At 36.1% G+C, this 22,178-nt stretch overlaps 1 protein-coding gene and 2 pseudogenes across 1 annotated transcript; 2 read left to right on the forward strand and 1 right to left on the reverse strand.

Annotated features, from left to right (window-relative positions):
- The first annotated feature begins 677 nt into the window (after positions 1–677).
- LOC149238000 (endochitinase 4-like) lies at positions 678–8,363 on the forward strand (annotated as a pseudogene).
- Positions 8,364–12,424: 4,061 nt separating this feature from the next.
- LOC149238001 (calmodulin-like) lies at positions 12,425–12,793 on the reverse strand. Its single transcript, XM_089372887.1, has one exon. The coding sequence runs from the start codon at positions 12,764–12,766 to the stop codon at positions 12,425–12,427; it is 342 nt and encodes a 113-aa protein (XP_089229013.1). The 5' UTR covers positions 12,767–12,793.
- An 8,063-nt stretch (positions 12,794–20,856) lies between these two features.
- The window catches only part of LOC149238002 (endochitinase 4-like), a 1,361-nt pseudogene continuing 39 nt past the window's right edge, over positions 20,857–22,178 (forward strand).

The raw sequence follows: 22,178 nt of genomic DNA on the forward strand, positions 1-22,178 counted from the left end.
TACACGTCCCGCAAGGCGGATTCGATGCATTCAATGCTTATCAGGCGACATCTTATCTCAATTGCAGCTTCAGTTTATTCAATAGGGTACGGAATGCAATTTATTTATTCAATTAGGGTTGGAATTTCAAAATGGAAACACTCGAGTTTTCACATCTATTTTATTAATCACAATCTCTTCTTCTAATAATAATAATAATAATAATAAATCTCTTAAAATTGTATTTGAAAAACAAATCACAAGCCATTTCACTCTCAAATTTGATACTGTATCAATGGAACAGACTTGATTTTACTCCTGCCTATTGAATGTTCAGATCTACAATTCTCAGGTCTTTAGAGGACAACCATTCTCTCTTGATTACAGATTCGATTCATCTGACGCATAAGGAGTAAAGACCCAATGCTAAGTCAGACTTGCGGGTGTGCAATGTTAGCGCGTCCCGCCGCCTATGAAGTCCTCACAATTAGTTTATAAAATCAAACTCCAGGTGGCTGCAATTGTTTAATAAAATAAAAGCTGCCAATATTGACCCAACCTTAACAAGTACTAGGGGAAGAGGAGATTGAGTTGGGATTTCTCTATAAAGAGAGAAGAATTGGAATGAGTAGTTCCATAAAGATATCAATAGTTCTTGGAATGAGTGCGGGATTCTTCAATAGTGAAAATATTTAGCTATGGGGGTTAGTTGTGGTACTTCGGTAATGGCTCTGGTGCTAGTGCTGCTCCTGGTGGGCGTCAGTGTTAATGCTCAAAACTGTGGCTGTGCCAGCGGTCTTTTTTGCAGCAAGTATGGATACTGTGGGACGACCTCTGACTACTGCGGCGATGGCTGCCAGAGCGGCCCCTGTACAAGCTCAGGTGGAGGATCTCCTAGTACCGGAGGTGGAAACATGGGCACCATAATTTCCCAGAGTGTCTTCGATGGCCTTGCGGGTGTAGCTGCCAGCTCCTGCGAGGGCAAAGGATTATACACTTACGACACTTTCATTGCAGCTGCAAATGCATATTCTGGATTTGGCACCACTGGTGCCAGCAACGACCAGAAGAGAGAGCTCACTACCTTCTTCGCTAATGTGATGCACGAAACTGGAGGTATATAATCTATCTACTCAACAACCATAATAATCTCTACAATTTGATTTCAAAGAATTCATGGATAATGAATTGTTGAAATATAATTTCAACTGCAGCTCGATTAAACAACGACCGTAAACCATTTCAGGAAATCTGCCAAGCTTATCGCACCGCTTTTCATGAGCAAGTGGCATTCTCTCAAACGCCTCGATACTGTACACCTTTCGACGCCTGTCCACGGTACTTTTCCAAAACCACTTTTTATCGGGACATAACGTTCGTTTGATTTGACCAAGCAATATCGTTGGATTGAGAAGAAGGTTTTCCACCGTTCGATTAAGCCAAAGTTGATATACAAACCTGCAACAAGGATTTACTTGAAGTTTTGGGTTTGACCGCCATTTGTTTCAGTGAAGAAATTAATGGTATTTACTCCTGTTCGTAGATTGTAGATAAATGTTTTTAATTTTATTATTTGTTTAAGTCACGGAAGTATGGGCATAGCTAATAGTATTTTAATTATATTGTTTTTAATTATTCATGGGAGTATGATAGGTAAAAGCGTGAAAGTGTATGTGTAAGTTTTTTTTTTGTTAAGAAAATACCGGGGGTGCATGTAATGAAGAGAAGGGAAGCACGCATTAGTGCGAATGATGAAATCTTTCACACATCAGTGAAAAGGGTAATGTAAGTTTTTTTTGGTTGGTGAATATGTAATGAAAATTACACAGCAGTGTAAAGAAAATATGTATGAAGAGAGTTTGTAACGTAGCAGCGTGAAGTTTTTTTATTTAGTGGTTGTTCTTTGAAAGAACAAAATGAAACTCGCAGTAGTGCATATGTAAGGGATTTCTTTTACAGTAGTAAATCCATGTAATTTTTCTTTATTTACAGCAGTAAATGTAAAAGAAATTTTTACACACAGTAGTGTAAAATTTCTAAAAGAGACAAAGTAAATTTTTTTTAGTTCGTGGTGAATCCCTCTGAGAGAGAGGAAGAAATATGTAACAGGCAGTTTATTAATGAATAGAAAGTTTTTATGCGTGTTGCTGAAACTCTGTTCTCTGGAGAATTTTTTTTTTTGCTTCCCTGTGTTAAAGATCCTGTGGCAAAACAGAGTATTACTCTCTGTTCAGTGATTTTGCTTTGGAATTTACCAGAAAATTCCCAACAGTGGTATTGGAGCTTATCCAGGCTCTTTGAAGGTGTCAAAGAATCTGAAGGAAGGACTTCTTGCTATAGCAACTTCTCAGTCAAGAAAGGATCCAGGTATTTCTCAAAGTTTTTTTTTGTGTTTCTGTTAAAGACACTCAGTGTTTTTTAAATACACAGTCAAATATTTGAAGCATAGCTGAGAGTGCAAGGAATGGCTGGCTCCAGCACCAGCACTAGCATGGGTATTTTTAATACTCAACTCCCACAGTTTAATGGAAAAAACTATGACTATTGGGCAATAACCATGAGAGCCCTATTTGCCTCACAAGACTTATGGGAACTTGTTGAATATGGGTTTGAAGAACCAGGAGATGAAGATGAGCTTAATAGATTAACTCAGGCAGAGAAAGATCTATTGAAGAGCAATAAGAAGAAGGATTCAAAAGCCCTCATATTTTTTTATCAAGCAGTGCATGAGAGTGTGTTTCCAAGGATATCAGCAGCCAAGACATCCAAAGAAGCATGGCAAACTCTCAAGACAGCCTATCATGGCATGGAGAAAGTGAAGACAGCAAAACTACAGTTGCTGAGGAGAGATTTTGAGAATTTGTGCATGAAGGAGTCAGACAATATTGACTCATTCTTTACACTTGTGATTGGTCTGGTCATACAAATAAGACCTCATGGACAAGTTATTGAAGAAAGGAGGATTGTGGAGAAACTGTTGAGGGTCCTACCCTCAATGTTCGATGTGATTGTCACCACCATAAAAGAGACAAAGGATCTCTCAAACTTTTTAGTTGATGAACTTCATGCATCACTGATAACACATGAGCAGAGGTTGAGTAGAAATCAAAACTCAATTCTAGAGCAAGCCTTCAAGACCCAGATGTCCTTTGGAAGAGGAAGAGGTCAAGGCAGGGGAAACAAGAGAGGAAGAGGCAGAAGCTAAAACAGAGGTGGAAGAAACAGTCCAGCAAATGCTCAAGGAAGAGGCAACAATCCAAATTAGAACCAAGGCCAAGGCAACAACCAACAAGGTGGAGAACATCATGCTCAAGGACAACGGTATGAAAAATCCAATGTCTAATGTTATTATTGTAAAAAATATGGGTATTATGCAAATGAATGTAGGAAGAAGCAGCATGATATGAGTAATAGATCTAGTGCAAATATCACTAGAGAAAATATCAGCCAAAATAATGTGCTTTTAGCTTGTAACATGGCTGAAACAAACAGTGATGATATATGGTTTCTAGACTCCGATTGCAGCAACCATATGACAGGAAACATAGCCTTGTTTTATGCTTTAGATCAAAATGTGAAATCATAAGTCACACTTGGGACTGATAGTAAAGTTTCTGTTATGGGAAAAGGAGAAGTAAAAATACTTACAAAGAAAGGTGAAAAGAAAACCATAGCAAATGTCTATTATGTTCCTGGAATGAAGTGTAACCTTTTGAGTATTGGACAACTTGTTCAAAAGGGTTACAAGGTCTTCTTTGAGAATGATGTATGCACCATCATGGATAGAAAACCGAGAAAACGATGTATTGTTGAAGTGAAGATGACGAGGAACAGGATGTTCCCTCTCAGAATAAGGGCAGATTTAAAAAATAAAGAAGTAATAGCAGCAGTGACACAAGAGGCTTTTCAAAGCATACCAAAGGATGAAAATTGGTTGTGGAACTTGAGATTTGGACATCTCAACTTTGGAGGTCTTAACTTGTTGAGTAGAAAAGGAATGGTAAGAGGATTACCATTGATAGAGAAACCAGACAGCCTTTGTGAAGGTTGTAACTTGGGGAAACAACATAGAGAAAGTTTTCCATCAGGGAAAAGCATAAGGACAAAGGCACCCTTAGAGATTGTCCACTCAGACTTATGTGGACTGATGCAAAATCCATCGCTAGCAGGAAACCGATATTTTCTAACATTAATTGATGATTTTACAAGAAAAACTTGGGTTTATTTCTTGAAGAACAAAGGTGAAGTGTTTGAAAAATTTCAAAATTTCAAAGCACTTGTGGAAAACCAAAGCGGGTTGCATATCAAAGTTTTAAGAACTGATAGAGGAGGTGAGTATATCTCCAAGGAATTTCTATGTTTTTGTAGAGAAAATGGAATACATAGGCAATTTACAGCTAGGTACACCCCGCAACAAAATGGAGTTGTCGAAAGGAAGAATAGGACAATCATGGATATGGTGAGGAGTATGTTAAAGGCAAAGCATTTTCCAAATGATTATTGGGCTGAAGCTGTACACTGTACAATATATATTTTGAATAGATGCCCAACAAAAGTAGTCATGAACAAAGTGCCGGAAGAAGTATGGAGTGGGAGAAAGCAAGGAGTCACCCACTTGAAAGTTTTTGGTTGTGCGGCTTATGCACACATTCCAGATCAGCTAAGGAGGAAGTTGGACAACAAAGGGGAGAAATGTATTTTCATTGGATACAGTGAGGAATCCAAAGCTTACAGGTTGTATATCCCATCAACCAAGAAGTTTTTTGTGAGCAGAGATGTTCAATTCATTGAGGAGGAAGCTTGGGATGGAAGCATAGAGAAAACAGTGAATGTTAAAAATTGTTTGTCTCATGATGAAAATGATGAGGAGATGGCTGAAATACATCCCCAAACAGCAGCACCAACACAAGGACAGCAAGAGAAACCCTTGAGGAGAAATGAAAGTGCTTCTACAAGCACACCACAAGGAGGAAATTCAAGTGCTTCTTCAAGCACTTGTACACCAAATGAAAGAGGTAAGAAGTTCAGAAATTTAAATGACATTTATGAACAAGAGGCAGCAAATGAAGGTATGAATTCTTTGTTTGCATTATATTGTCATGTTGATGACCCTATTCATTTCGAAGAAGCAATTAAGGATAAGAAATGGATAGAATCTATGGATGAGGAGATCAATGCCATAGAGAAAAACAAGACATTTAGTTGAACTACCAAAAGGAAAGGAAGTCATTGGAGTTAAATGGGTCTACAAGACCAAGAGCAATGATGAAGGCAAAATATAAAGTCACAAGGCAAGACTGGTTGTCAAAGGATATAAGCAGCAGTATGGGAGAGATTATGAAGAAACTTTTGCACCAGTTTCTAGAATTAAAATAGTGAGAACAGTGTTGTCCATAGCAACACAAAACAAGTGGAAAGTTTACCAAATGGGCGTGAAGTCAACATTCCTAAATGGAGTGTTAATGGAAGAGGTTTACCTTGAACAACCTCTAGACTATGGAAAGAAAGGCCAAGAGCACAAAATGTGTAGATTGAAGAAAGCTCTTTATGGGCTGAAGCAAGCGCCAAGAGCATGGCACAGTAGGATAGATTCCTATCTACTGGAAAATGAATTTGCAAAGTGTGAGGGAGAACCCACCCTCTACATCAAAGAAAAGGATGGTAAAATACAGATTTTTGTGTTATATGTTGATGATGTTATCTTCACAAGTAATGATGAATATCTCATTGAAAATTTCAAAGCAGTCATGAAAGAGGAATTTGAAATGACTGACATGGGTTTGCTGAGATACTTCTTATGAATAGAAGTAGATCAAAATGAAAATGGAATTTTTATTTCACAAGCAAAATATGTTAATGAAGTATTGGAGAGATTCAATATGTAGGACAACAGCAATCACTCCCACGGTGATGGGATTAAAACTCAGCAAAGAGGACAACAGCAAGGATTTTGATCCTAGTTTGTACAAGAGCATAGTTGGGAGCCTCATGTATTTGACTGTAACTAGGCCGGATATAATGTTTTCTGTTAGTTTAATTTCCAAATTCATGGAGAGGCCAAAAGAAGCACATTGGCAGGCAGCAAAAAGAATTCTGAGATATGTTAAAGGTACTAAAAGATTTGGCATTTTATATACTACTTCAGAATGTTCAGATTTAATTGGATACATTGATAGTGATTGGGCTGGAAGTGTAGATGATCGGAAAATCACATCCGGTTATGTTTTTGACATGGGTTTAGGAGCCATTTCATGGGCTTCTAAAAACAGCCTATTGTAGCATTGTCTACAGCAGAGGCAGAATACGTGGCAGCTACAACAGCAACATGTCAAGCAGTTTGGATGAGAAGAATGTTAAGGAGCTTATGCCAAGAGCAAACAAAAGGCACTGTGATTTTTTGTGACAATAGCTCAGCTATTGCATTATCCAAAAATTCGGTGTTTCATAAGAGAACGAAACACATTGACACAAGGTTTCATTACATCAGGGAATTGGTAAGCAATGGAGAAATTGTTTTAAAACATTGCAGAACTCAGGAACAGGTTGTAGACATTCTGACAAAGCCATTGGACCAGAAAAGCTTTGAATTTTTGAGGAAATGTTTGGGTATGACTGATAACCCAGCAGTTGAAATTAAAGGGGAGTGTTGAAATATAATTTCAACTGCAGCTCCATTAAACGGCGACCGTAAAACCATTTCAGGAAATCCGCCAGGCTTATCATACCGCTTTTCATGAGCAAGTGGTATTCTCTCAAACGCCCCGATATTGTACACCTTTCGACGCATGTCCAGGGTACTTTTTCCAAAACCACTTTTTATCGGGACATAACATTCGTTTGATTTGACCAAGCGATATCTGTTGGATTGAGATAAAGGCTGTTGACCGTCCAATTAAGCCAAAGTTGATATACAGGCCTGCAACAAGGATTTACGTGAAGTTTTGGGTTTGACCGCCGTTTGTTTCAGTGAAAAAATTAATGGTATTTACTCCTGTTCGTAGATTGTAGGTAAATGTTTTAATTTTATTATTTGTTTAAGTCATTGAAGTATGGGCATAGCTAATAGTATTTTAATTATATTGTTTTTAATTATTCACGGTTTTATGATAGGTAAAAGCGTGAAAGTGTATGTGTAGGTTTTTTTTTTGTTAAGAAAATATAGGGGGTGCATGTAATGAAGAGAAGGGAAGCACACATTAGTGCGAATGATGAAATCTTTCACACAACAGTGAAAAGGGTAATGTAAGTTTTTTTTTTGTTGGTGAATATGTAACGAAAATTACACAGCAGTGTAAAGAAAAGATGTATGGAGAGAGTTTGTAACGCAGCAACGTGAAGTTTTTTTATTTAGTGGCTATTCTTTGAAAGAACAAAATGAAACTCACAGTAGATCATATGTAAGGGATTTCTTTTACAACAGTAAATCCATGTAATTTTTTTATTTACAGCAGTAAATGTAAAAGAAATTTTTACACACAATAGTGTAAAATTTCTAAAAGAGACAGAGTAATTTTTTTTAAGTTCTTGGTGAATCCCTCTGAGAGAGAGGAAGAAATATGTAACAGGCAGTTTATTAATGAATAGAAAGTTTTTATGCGTGTTGCTGAAACTCTGTTTTTTGGAGAATTTTTTTTTTTCTTCCCTGTGTTAAAGATCCTATGGCAAAACAGAGTATTACTCTCTCTTCAGTGATTTTGTTTTGGAATTTACCAGAAAATTCCCAACATGAATTTTGATAGATCAATTAATTAATTAATTAATTCTTTCGTCATCATGTTAGGGCTGTGCTACATCAATGAGATAAATCCTCCAATCATCTACTGTGATGTGACATCCACCTCATGGCCGTGTGCGAGCGGTAAGAGCTACCATGGGCGCAGCCCTCTCTAGTTAAGCTGGTAAGTAACTCACTAATACCATCCCCTCGTCTCATTTGTAATGGTAACTGAGGGCTAACAAACCGACTTTTTGATTTTTAATGAATGCAGGAATTACAATTACAGAGTAGCTGGGCAAAACATAGGCTTCGACGGGCTGAACAACCCAGACGTGGTGGGGTAGGATGCCACCATCTCCTTCAAGACGGCCGTGTGGTTCTGGATGCAGAACTGTCATTCTGCCATAACCTCGGTCAGGGCTTCGACGCCACAATTAAAGCCATCAACAACATATAATGCAATGGTGGAAACACTCCTGCAGTGAACAACAGAGTTAATTACTACAATACAATATGTAGCCAGTTGGGTGTGGATCCCGGAGCCAATGTCTCCTGCTAAATCTCTTTTCTCTTCATGGCTGCCAAATATATCAATAAAATGCCAAAGATGTCCATGGCTATCCACTAAATAAAATTTGCACCGCCCCTCTCCTGAGTTGCATATAGATTCTTTCACACATTTAGTTGAATTGAACGGTTACAAAAGTATCATTGGTTTTCTTAAATTTGCATCTTGTATGATGATTTTCCTTGGAATTTTCAAAAAATTGGATGACAATCCGTTTTTCTGCGTTTTCTAACACATCATCAAAATTGGCTGTATTGTTCCGATCAGTAATTCTTGCTTTCTGGGTAGGTCAATCTGCTAATCTTAACTTTGCCAAACAGACATTTTCCTCAACTACACTTCAAAGCCATCAAATTTTACAAATTTAATTTGTGAGAATGCAATTAGATGCGTAGTTCATCATAATCCAATACGGTATCTAGATGCAGTACAAGTAGCTGGGGGAAGTCATAATTTTTGCATAATACGGAGTTCTGCAAGTTTAAGTAGAGGCCTAATTCATCATAATGAAAAAGAAAGCACTAAGCATAAGAAATAGCAAACTGCAATCATGGATGGTAGGGTGGACGAAACTGTTAAGAATGGGTTTATATGGAATTTTTTTTGTTGGCAGCAACCAAAAAAATATTGTAGTTGTTGAAGATATGAATAAGGTTACAACAAATATTGAATTTGAATTTAACTATGAGCTTGAATTAACATTTCTTGAGGATTGCTTTGTAAAGCTCAGGTACAGTGGAGATGAAAGTTGGTATGGACATGTTGTGATAAGTACATCATAAGATATAGAAAAAAAATTGAACACAACTATTAAGAATGGTTGAAGTTATTCTAATAATAAAAGAGGAGACGAAAGAAAAACAAAGACGATCTTATAAAAAATGATAGATATGTTCCATTAACAATACCTAAAGTACAAGGCACTGCAAAAAAACAATTTTTTTTTTAAAGATAGAATAAAAATACAACTGAAGAACCAGAAGTGAAAAATATAAAATTCATAATCTTCACATGGTACTTATACATGTTACATGCAGAATTTAAATTCAGGAAAGAGTTTACTTATACGTGTTACATGGAGAATTTAAATTCAGGAAAGAGTTAACATACTTGTAGGAGTTAAAACTAGCAGAACCACATTTAGTTATGACTCGATTAGCATTCTAAGATCTTTCAGACAAAAAAAAGGTTTATCCATAAAGTTGAGTTTATTTATTTATTCGCTGGTGTCAAGAAATTCAATCAATTCCAAATTCGGACCCGTAGTTTTATTGTGTGATTTATTTATTGTGTTAACTTCTGTGAATTTCTGGTTTCTCCATCTCTCCATAAGGATCCAGTGGTACCAAATCTAGAATAGGCATTGCCAACTGCAATGAAAGCATTGGCAATTCTCCCAAGGTCATATTAAAGGAACTATGGAAAGTTATGGTCGCCAGCCTTCCAGTACAGCAGATCCTCCGGCTGAGTTGTAATAGGGTTTGCTCTTGCAGATATCTGCAACAGTCACAATTTCGAGCAGTACCATGACCAATCCCCCATTGTCAATAATTCCTCCCGCACTTACTCTCAATATTTAGTTTCTTGATACGAGTAATTAAATGAGATGTTTGTTGTATATATACAAAACCCTCACGTCACATATAAGCAACTTAAGCCTTCTGCAACCCAAAATTTGATTTTAATAAGTTGCACGTCAACATGCCATAGGACTCGCTTCACTCTGGAGCGTCAACTAGTCAAATCAAATGAGCGCAAGTTTAGATTTTCTTCAGCACGCATGAACTTCAACGTTTCTTGGAATCCGCCTTTTATTTTATTATTTATTTATTTATGAAAATAGCGAAATGGATATTGACACATTTAGGATTCAATGGAATTTTTATCCTAGGAGTGGCCGGAACTGAAATGTGTCAAATAGGGAATAAACGCATTCCATTATCACACCGTGGAAAATAATCTCATTGAACGAGAGATAAGGTTGAAATTTGTCAAGGATGGAAAGGTTTGAATGAATGACATGTATATAAGCTTTTGGAGTAGTGTAACAAGGCGGAGGAATTGTCTGTTTTCCTTTCACGTTTGGAAAAACGTTCAGCTCCATCCATCGGCAATTCTGCCACCCTCTTCCACCTTTCGACCACTCCGCCACCCTTCAACATTAATTGTGGTGGATCGTTTGACAGATCCGGGAGTCGTGACGATTCTTGGCCACATCTCGCTACGGGCGATGGGTTGTCACGAGTTGATGGCCGGTATTCAAACACCTCCAAAACTATGCATGAGAGATCCCTCCCCATTTGCACGAGCTTAGACATGGACTTGCCTTCATAACTCTCTATCCAGGCGATCAAAACTCTCAAACCAAGCAGACAACAAGTTATTCCAAGCGAGTAAAACCTAACTTTACATCCTCAGTTTCATGGATCAGTTTTCTGTAGCATTGCCATCCTCCGGTTCCAAAGCTTGAAATAACCATTGCAAAGCTAGTAACATCATTACATAATAATTTCAAAAACGTCATTTACTGGCATGTAAGCTCCACCTATTCAGATTTACCCTATATCAGCTTCTATAGGCTCAAATCTTTCATTTTCAAATACAACGATTCTCGAGACTCTTCTCAATTCTGGTTTTAAATGTTTTTACAATGGGATTACTATCTCGTGCCTCCTCTCTAATTCATGTCTTGGTTGAATGCCTATCTCTTTGACAAGAAAGCTTACAAATTGCATCTAAAATGTTTCACCGCAAGAATTGCTACAATATCTTTCATAAGTTTTTGTCTAACACCCTATGTTGATCCCTTTGTAGTTATTATTTTTCTCATATATTCAACCTCTTTAGTAATTAAATCGTTGTTACATACATAATTCTGTTAGATCTCCTTGAATTTCTCCTTTTGTGTCACTAATCTATCAAAGGTGCTTCACATCTTACATTAATTGTATCTGTTATTCTTCTCCACACTATCATCATAATGTTATATATCATATGACCTTATACTTATGGTTGTGAAATATTCATAAAGGTCAAGCACTTGCTATGGTGCATGATTTGGTTGTTTTCCATGTAAGGTCGAATGCTTGAAGCAACAAAAATCCGGTTAAAAGTATTGATGAACTTTGAATGGCACTTAATCTCTCTAGTGGAGATCCTAGAAAAGATCAGAAGAAAATTTGTTGAACAATTATATTTCATTATTAGCAGCTTGAATTTTCCTCGACGCTAACTTATATGGTTTTTGATGAGTTTGTTTAGCACCTACTTTCATTATACTAAAGACTAGTTTTTAAAAAAAGCCAACGTGTCTGTCAGACACACATTGTGTTATTAATTTTCTTAGTCTTCCACCCTATGCTATCAAATTGTCTGTCATTATCCAATATTCATATACTCTACCGAGTTGAAGGAGGGTCCAAGAAATCCACAAGAGAAGGAATCCACAGATTTTATAATATTTCCCTGATTTATACTAATTGATAGACTTCTGTGATCTGGTTTTCACATTTGTATGCATAATGGCAGTGGTGACCATGATATGTGTGTGCCTCACACTGGAGGCGATACTACAGAAATAACATCATTAAATGTTATTAACTCTGGGAAATCTTGTAAGGTAGGGTCTTCCAATGTAGGATCTCCTTAGATGGTAAATTTGTATATTGCAAAACCAAAATAGGCTAAATCATTAAGAATAGGCAAGGTTAATCTTCAAAGAATATAAAACTAAAATTTTTTACATATCATGCCTTTATGGAAAATTCACAACCTTTATATGATGAATAAAATCATAGATGACCTTTGAACGCTAAGCTTTCAGTTGATACCTAACTCATGAAAAGGGAACTAGAACTCCCTCCTTGAAGAACTCCAGGACCACATCTGAAGCTTCTATAATATTCCCCATATGAAAATATATTGTTTCTTTCCTTTTTGGAAAATGCATCAGATATTTCATTCATAAACAATATGAAAGTACATGAATTTACATTACTAAAAGGATCGTCACACAGGTAAAGAATACACTGTATTCCATACATTGATTATCATTCTTCCCCATGAAGATCATTTGAAATTTAGTGTTTTTGTCCCTCACAGAGCTAACCAGCAGTGTTAAAGGAAAAAACAGAAAACGTTGTTGATCTTAAAGATGGAAATCACTTGGCCATCATTACTTTGAAAAATTCCTCATAGTTAATGTGTCCATCACCATCCACATCGGCCTCCTGAATCATCTCATCAACTTCTTCATCAGTGAGTTTTTCCCCTAAATTTGTCATGATGTGGCGTAGCTCAACAAGAGATATGAAACCATTTTGGTCCTTGTCAAAAACCTGAAATGCTTCCTTCAACTCTTCTTCAGAATCAGTGTCCTTCACTTTCCGTGCCATGAGATTTAGGAACTCAGAAAATTCAATGGTACCATTACCATCTGCATCAACCTCATTTATCATATCTTGCAGCTCTGCTTCAGTTGGGTTTTGACCCAAAGAACGCATTACTGTCCCAAGCTCCTTTGTTGTGATACATCCTGTATTCACAGATCATTTAAATATGAAATCAAGCATTAAATACAAATCAATAAAAACCATATCCTTCAAGATTTCCAGTAACCGGCCATCAATGAGGTCTAAAGTTCCCCATGCTAAATAATTTGAAAACATCTTTCAACTAATGAGAACAACTTGGTATATTTCTTCCCAACCCAGAGATTTTTTTCTTTACATAACCCATATATAGAGAAAGTAAAGTAAAACATGACAGAAATTTCCTAATCACCAAAACCAACCTTTCACAAATTTTGTGAAGGGATTAACAAGACACAAAGAACAAATATCTTTAAAAATAAAGAAAACTATGAGAATTTCTTATACTTGCATAGGGTTAAAATCTCCTCACTCTTACCTCAAAAATGAATAAACTCTCAACGAAGATATAAGTATCATAAAATGATGTAAACTTATAGCTTAAAAACAAGAATGCTCAATGAGACATTTAAAAGATTCAACAAACAACATTAGAAGTAACAACTTATATACTGACCATACAAACATCTACATAAATCTATAGGGATATTCGTAAGCTTTGCTAGCTCTTCATTTTCCAGTAGGAAACTTCAGCACAAGCATTAGAAGCTTTAATGAAGGCACAAAATGCACGACCTTCTAAAATTTAAAACATGATAGATCTCTTAGGTAATTACACAACATGCTTTAGTTTAATATGAATATACACTTGACGAAATATTCAATTCCAAGACAAATAGCTGAAAGTTGTGGTTAAGTTGTGGGGAAAAATCATTAACATTATAAATTCTCAAAATAGAGTACATAACAGATTGAAGATTAATTTCGATTTTAGCTAGAATGTTGCAAAGAAAGAATTCTAAATTAGAGAAACTACTCAAATAATCAAAAGGTGCTGTGAAGATATCTTAAATTGCACTATATACCCCAAAACATCATCAGACAACATATATCACACTAGTTTATCTTTCTGAGCACGCAGGAACTTTTTAAGACCAGTGCACTGAAGAAATCTTACTGTTTTGAAAATTATTCTTGCAAGCTCTGAAATGGAATTTCTAGCTCCACCCTATAACTACTAGTAGGAAATATGACATTGGAACAATCATAGGGATACTTATATCTAGCAATATCAAAAGCATTCAATTTGGTTATGATACTCCAACAAAATTTCTCAGTCAGTCTTACATTGAATTTGTGAAAAAGATTATCTACTTTTTTGAATTATATATGACTGAAAAACATGCTGAGTATTAAGAAATAGATAACTGTCTACTTGTTTAACATGAATTTATTGTTATCTTATTTTCCAGGTTTTTGAAGTATAAAAAATGGTGCAAAAGTGGCATTTATGCATTGAAGTGTCCTGCTTTCCAAATCCAAGTCGAGGAGTTGTTAAATTTGTCCTTTACAATATGGCAACAAATCATTTATTTCATGGAAAGAAGTTCCTGGAATGATGACAAACAATGAGGCATATTACGTTGCCCTTGTTGAAGGGCTAAAAGAGGCAAAACAACATGATGTCAATGATATTGAAGTCTTCACCAACTTGGAGTTGATATGTAATCAGATGAAAGGCATCTATTGGGTTCGGAAGGACAATTTAAAACTCCTTTATAAGGAAGCAATAAATTGGAGTTGTTAATTTCAATATTTTATCATCAATCTCTCTGCAAACATTGAAAAGATGTCCAGTGATATAATGTCCAGAGAATTTTTAAGCACATATGTAGATGTCAAATATGACATAGGATCACCATCCACTGCAACAGAAATCGTTGATCACCATCAATATAGATCCCTAATATGCGAATGGGTTGTTGTTATCATTTTTCTTGGGTCTATCATAGCATGGTTCTTTCACTAAAGAAGAACCTGTTAATGTCTTATTTTTCTCCAACATGCAGCGATTATGGTTTTTTGTATGGGAGACAAATTTATGGACCAATGTAATATATTCCATGTATATGGACAAATGTATTTTGAGAAAAGTAACTAGTTCATGGTTTTGTGATTATCATTAATACATTATGGTGTTGCCTAATTGATTTTTATCTTCTTTTATGTTGAAAATGCCTCAGATAGGCGTACAGATCATACACAATTATTAATTTACATCCATAAGCTACATAAATTACAAATCTATTGCACTCCCAATTGGTACATATAGCAGCTAAAAGCATTTGTGATCTTCTACATATCACAAAAACTATAATCATGGCATAGAATAGTAATAAGCTACATATTTTTGTCTTTGTTTCACATCACACATCTAGCTTTTGTACCCATAAGGAAAGATAGTCTCCAATTTGACTCCCAAAAACCCACGGCAAAGAGTGGAGATCTGGCTCAAGGGCAACCAATATTTACAATGCTATTGACCATTAATGCGTGGCGGCTGTATATGCCCACTGTTGGATAATGTACTTGCTTAAATCCAACAGTGGGCATATACAACCTCAATAGGACAATAAATATTGGTTGTCTAGCTCAAGAACCTTATCGAAGCATGCAAATATCCCTCTCATATCCATTGTTTATCGTTCCACTTTTGCACAGCAAAATGGTTGTTCTATTTTATTTATTGTTGTACCTACTTGATAGGACAAATAGGGTTGAAGGTTGTCTAAAGCCTAAAGTAATTTAAAAAAAACTTAATTCTATTAGAAAACATTAAAGTTACAAATGAATCCGGAAAATGGAAATTTAATAAGCACTACATTCTAGCACCTCGAGTGGTCAACTGAAATACCTACTTGAAATTGTACATCTGATGTTAATAGAAGACACATCCTTTTCAGTTTTTATGTTCTTATAAAGCATTTTTTGAATGGATGTATTTCAATTTATTTATATATAATCAAGTATATCACCAGAGATGATTAGCAAACCTTTTTCCCTTTTTGGGAAAACATCATGTGTTTTGCTTCAAAGCAATGGACAAAATGAAGGTTTTTTAGAAGGCCAGGCCATCCATACGACCCAACCTTACCAAGAAATGCAGTAATAAAAAATATTATTTCATAAATTCAGCCAACATCCACTTCATCTCCATAAGCCAAACACTTTGAGTCAACAATGCTCACCTTTGATAACAGCCAGGAGAACAATCAACTATTCATTCGGTGCTTACTATTTGGGCTCTGCAATTTTAACTTTTGGTTGCTGATGGAAGTTATAGATCCCCTTTCTTTTGTTTTCTCAAGTCGAATTTCTTTGGGTATATTTTTTTATGTTTTTGTTGTGCGGCATAATGCTTAACCTTGCCAACAATCTCACCACAAATCATGTGAATATCTAGGATTGGGATGATTATCAGGTGAGATTGTTGGAGAAGTTCAACATGTATCTACACAAGAGTATTATAGCATAAAGGAGAAGCAATATCTGCTATCAAAAAGTCTAGAGTAAGAAGTGAAATTCTCTGATATAGTATCTGCCATGAATGAATGAGATATTATAGACTTTTCATGCCCATTTCCCTATCAATTCTAAATTTGTAAATTTTATATATAGATTTAAATGGAAAGATAAATGCATACTGATTATATTTATTGGTGTTGTCGTGGGTTATTTTGTTTTCATAGCAAATATTAAATACTATGGAGTGAGATAATGATTGGCTCATTACTTTTATATTTTGTATTAGATAAGAATAAAGAAATTCAATGGAGAAGAAATAATTCAATGATTGGCTTACTGCATGGTGCTTAATATTTACAGTATTAGAACAAGCTGCAAGCCAACTTACTAAATACTATCAATTTGATTCGAGCTACTAACTTACTCTTGACAAAAGCTCAGAACATTCTTTTGCTTGTAGAGTTACTCTTTGTAGCTATGATGTAACTTACTGTTATGTACATAATTTTTTCGAACAAAAGTTTACATTCTCTGCATACAGAGTGAGCCCCTATGTTTGATGGAAGATCTTTCAAATCTGAAGTCTGAGAAGGCCTGTGCATGTTATGTTTACACCATGCTCTTGCTTGAAAAACTATTAATGGGTAGTTGTGTTATATTATTTGTTGGAGCCCTAATGGCATAAATGTTGGCAAAGTTTTCGGAATGGGCAACACATATTTGTGATTTTTATTCAATATTCTTAGCTAAACATTCAGTAGAAAGAGTATTGGAGCGTGACTCACTGTTGTGTTTATTGTGAAGTATTTTATTAGCTCAAAGAGTTGTGATTGTTATTAGAACAAGTTGCAAGCCAACTTACTAAATACTATCAATTTGATTCAGGATTAAATCCAACTAGGCCTTTCTTGCTACGGTTCTGAAAAAACTGTAAAAACATTGTTTATTATTCATCATTGTGATGGAAAGGTCCATTATATATCTTTAGTGGGAGGCATCGAACTTATAGAAGTCATATTAGACCGCGTTGGCATTTTTCAATTCTATTATTGCATTGATTTTCTAGAAATTTCGACATCAAGGAACTTAGTAGCCTGCTACTTACGTTCATAGAATTTCTTGAGCCCTAGTGTTTTTGACATAACTCTTGAGAGCCTACTTGATAATTTGTCTACCATAAGTAATATCTAGATCTAGATATGCTTCTGGAACAACTAGAAACTCCTAAACTCGAAATGTTTATGTTAGGGTCCAGTGCTGGAAAGATATGTTTACTGATGACTGTAGAAAATGTCTATTATTCACAATCAATATATGGTCAATAACTATGCTGGGTGTCAAGGAGTCGAGGATTTCATTGGCATTTGCAAAGTTCATTATGATATGTACGATATTTCTTATGGCCCAAGATTTCCATGCTACAGATTGAGGTATTGTTACCCAAGATCTCATTACGTAATTTAAAGGCTAATCTAATGATGTTTTGAAGCCATGATATGCTTGTGTAAAATTTCAGTATCAGGGATCCAAAGTTGAAACACAGTTTGTAACTTTGTTAGGCCTATCATGGGTAAAATCAAAATTCATATCTGAGAGGTTGTTTATATAAATGCAACGTTTCACTGAAAGTTTTGGCACACCAATATGGCTTTTCATTTGAAATCTAGATGTGGCCTTGAAGCATACTAAAATCTTGGACTTTTATTATTCAGGATTTATGGATTCCAGTTTGTATGTGCACGTTGGAATGATATTTCTAAAAAGGAACAGCCAAGAATTTGCAATACAGACCTTAATGATTGAGGAAAGAATTCATCTGAAATTTATATATGAGAAAATGATAGAGATATTGCAACTTGGTCAGACAACACCTACACAATTAGAATGTATCCATAATATTGCTAGTAGAATGAAACTACAAAGTTCATATAAGTTGAGAAGGTGCTTCTCTACTAAGGTGCACAGGTTCATTACCCAACGAAGTTTTGAATGGTAGTTTATGGGTTAAGGTTAGAAATCTTTCCATCAAAATGTCATCTACAACGAGTAATAATATAAAACAACAACTACTTAGGTGAGGCTTCCAACAAGGTTCCCATAATTTTGGATGGTGTGGGTTTCTTTCCTCCCATGTTCATTGTATGCATGTTCTCATGTTGGATAAACTCTACCACATTTCAGAAATCATACAAAGTTCATGAGAAAGTTGATAAGAATGCATTCCTGAGTGATCACCATGTAATTTATGAGATGGGAATTATGGGGTCAACATGGAATCCTTACAAGTGTTGAAATAATCGATGATCCATGTTGTTTGACGGCTAGATCAATGAAGTGCATGAAAGATATGTTGAGGGGAACCGGTGGGAAGTGGTTTGGCCAAACCATCTATCTCTAGATCGAAGACTACAATTTATCCTGGTGGTACCCATCTTCATTTCCAGAAACCACCAAAGGAAGTGCTGGAGGTGGAACAAAACTCATTTATTCCCCCTTGAATCAAGAAAAAGAATGAATAGTCCCTAAATTCGGCTAAAAGGTACATTTCCAAACTTCACTCCAATAGATTTCATGGATCCATCCCCATAGAGGAGAAAAGGTAGTGCATGCTAAAATTCTCTCTCAAGGAACAAAATAGTTTCCAACAAATTTCCAACTAGCGAAAAACTCCAAAAAAGAGTTATAGTGGTCCAAGAAAATGTAGCTACTACAAAGAAAGACATTGAAACAAACCAACATATTATTCTAGATCTCTTTCTGAAGGGGTGTTTGGATAGAGATCCAAAGGACTATAGAGTCTCATTATTCTTGGGAGGGAACCATAAATGAAGAAGATTTTAAAACCTAAATACACAAATGTCACACAAAAGAGTGCAAGGCACCCTCTTTGATGATAGCCTAGGAAATTAGGTTAGCCTAGAATCACTCCATGTTCATTGATGTGTCTCCTTCAATTATACAATGTGAAAGGCAAGGATTGCTCATATTAAATTCTAGCCCACAAAGTTTTCATATGTATGATTCCCTCCAACGATTACACACTAGAATACAAAAGGACTCACCTTTGGAAGTTTTTGAAGGCGTGGTTCAAGGAAAATGGTCCATTGGAGGGGTGAGGTGGGTGAGACAATTCTCACACAAAAGACTACAAGGTGCCTCATTTAATAATATCTAAGGAAAATTATTTAGCTTAGAATCATGCCATGTTCACTGTGATGGTATCAGAGGAGAAAAAATTTACAACAAAAAAATGCAGACAACAGAATTCAAAGACAGAGAGAAAACAATACAAATGGAGAACAAGATAGAGATCACAAACAATAATGAACATATAACACAAGTTTTTTCATCACTGGAAGGCCTTGTCTTGCCCTGCATTTCTCAGGCAAAGGAAAGAAAACAAATTTATAGATGAGGGAAGAAGCTCTAGAATTATCTAATTCTCTCATGTGGAATACATGACTGCACAGTGACTTCCATAAATTCAATGGCGATGTGGTGGGTTCGGCGTGGGAGTGGCAGTGAAGACTGAATATGGTGTCAATAATAACTTTCGATATAAGACAATGTTGGCATCTTCATTACAGCTTCATGTTTAACATTCTCCCACTTGAATCCGAATGAAGAATCCTGAATCAAGTCACACTGAGTCCTACCATGCCTCTACATAACTCATGCTTATTTCTTGGTAGAATCTTAGTGAGCATATCAACAGGGTTCGTATCTGTATGGATTTTTTCCAAGGATAGTTGTCCTTCCTCCAATACATGTCTAGTCCAACGGTACCTTAAGTCAATGTGCTTGGTTTTTGAGTGAAATGCTGGGTTTTCTCCAAGTGAATGACATTTTGACTATCACAATATATCACATACTTGTCCTACTTTATTCCTATATCTCCTAGGAATCGTTGCATCCACAACATCTTTTTACAAGCCTTTGTTGTAGCTATGTACTACCTCTGTTATAGAGAGAGCTACTATTCTTTGTAGCCTTGACACCCAAGATAATGTTGCTCCTGCAAATGTATACAAATAAATTGTAGTGGACTTTTCGGTGTCCATATCTACAACCCTATCCACATCTGTAAATCCTTCAGGTACAGTCTCATTATGACCAAAACATAAACAATAATGACTAGTACCCTTAAAATACGTCAAAATCATATTTACTATTTGCTAATGTTGTTTGCGTGGATTGGCAAGAAACCTGCTCACTACTCTCACTAAATATGCAATATCTAATCATGTACCTACAATGACATACATCAATTCTCACACAAAATGGTCCATTGGAGGGGCGAGGCAAGGTGGGGAGACAATTCTCACACAAAAAACTACAAGGTGCCTCATGTAATAATAGCCTAGGAAATTTGGTTAGGTTAGAATCACTCCATGCTTATTGATGTGTCTCCCTTAGTTATGTAATGTGTAATTCAATGTTTGATCGTATTAAATTCTTTCCTACAAAGCTCACATATCTAGGATGCCCTCAACGATTAGACACCACAATATAAAAGGACTTGCCTTGGGAATTGTTTGACGATATGGTTCAAAGAAAATTGTCTATTGAAGGATTCAACAACCCAAGGGTTCAACTTGCTTTGGAGAAAGACATCTCTTAGCTTCATATATACAAAAATTTTCTTCTTATTACAAATTGAAAGAATGGAATAATTATCATTGTAAAATTATACACGTATGCCTCTCTTTCAAGACATAAAGAGTGGCCACTCCTTTACTCGCATCTCTTTTGACCATGTATATAAGGATAAGAACAAAGGGGAAAATCAACTATCTAAAACTAGTTACTAGTTTGGAAATGGATAGGGGAAAATCAACTCTCTTTTGACCATATATATAAGGATAAGAACAAAGGGGAAAATCAACTATCTAAAACTAGTTACTAGTTTGGAAATGGATAGGGGAAAATCAACTCTCTTTTGACCATGTATATAAGGATAAGAACAAAGGGGAAAATCAACTATCTAAAACTAGTTACTAGTTTGGAAATGGATAGGGGAAAATCAACTCTCGGAAACGGATAGAACCTAGAAAATCATTGAAAATATCCAAATAAGCACATCAGAATATCTTCACCAAATAAGACTTCAACTTTGACAAAATAGATCATAGTTTAGCTTTTATATGCTATTTTGAAGTCCTTGTTCCTTAAGCTTCTATAGAACATTGTCTCTCATGCTTATAACCTATACAACACATGAGGTATTATTATATCAAATTTCTATTTTGACTCAATTCATTCAAGTTTCATAGTTTAACGTTTGCCAGGGATGCCAGAGTGGCCCCTGTACCACCTCACGGAGCATATCTCCTAGAACTGAAGGTGGAAACGCAGGGACCATAATTTCCCAGAGTTTCTTTGACGGTCTTGCAAGCGGAGCTACGAGGGGAAAAGGATTCGACACTTACGACGCTTTCATAGTTGCTACCATACATATCTGGATTTGGCACCACCGGATCCAACGACGACAAGAAGAGAGAGCTAGTTGCCTTCTTCGCTAATGTGATGCACGAAAAATGATTTCTTCCATCATGTCAAGGTTGTGCAACATCAACAACTATATAGATCCTTCGTCAAACTACTGTGGCCTGAGTTACACCTTGTGGCCATGTGCAAGCGGGAAGAGCTATCATAGGCACGACCCTCTGCAGTTAAGCTGGTAAGTAACTCCTCATGCAAGTAATACCGTCTCCTCCTCTCATCTGTAATGGTGAAAGAGGCTCAGACTGATTGTTGAATTGTTAATGAATGCAGGAATTACAAGTATGGTGTAGTCAGGCAAAACATTGCGTTCGACGAGCTGAAAAACCCAAAAGTTGTGGGGCAAGACTCCACCATCTCATTCAAGACGGCTATGTGGTTTTGGATGCAGAACACCAACTGCCATTCCTCCATAACCTCCTGCCAGGGCTTCGGTGCGACAAGCAAAGCCATTAACAGCATGGAATGCAATGGTGGAAACACTGCTGCAGTGAATAGCAGGGTTGGATCTCCATTG

This window comes from Pinus tabuliformis, chromosome 8 (genome assembly GCF_031772625.1).
Source record: "Pinus tabuliformis cultivar Carrire ecotype Pingquan chromosome 8, CPIR1, whole genome shotgun sequence".
NCBI lineage: Eukaryota > Viridiplantae > Streptophyta > Pinopsida > Pinales > Pinaceae > Pinus > Pinus tabuliformis.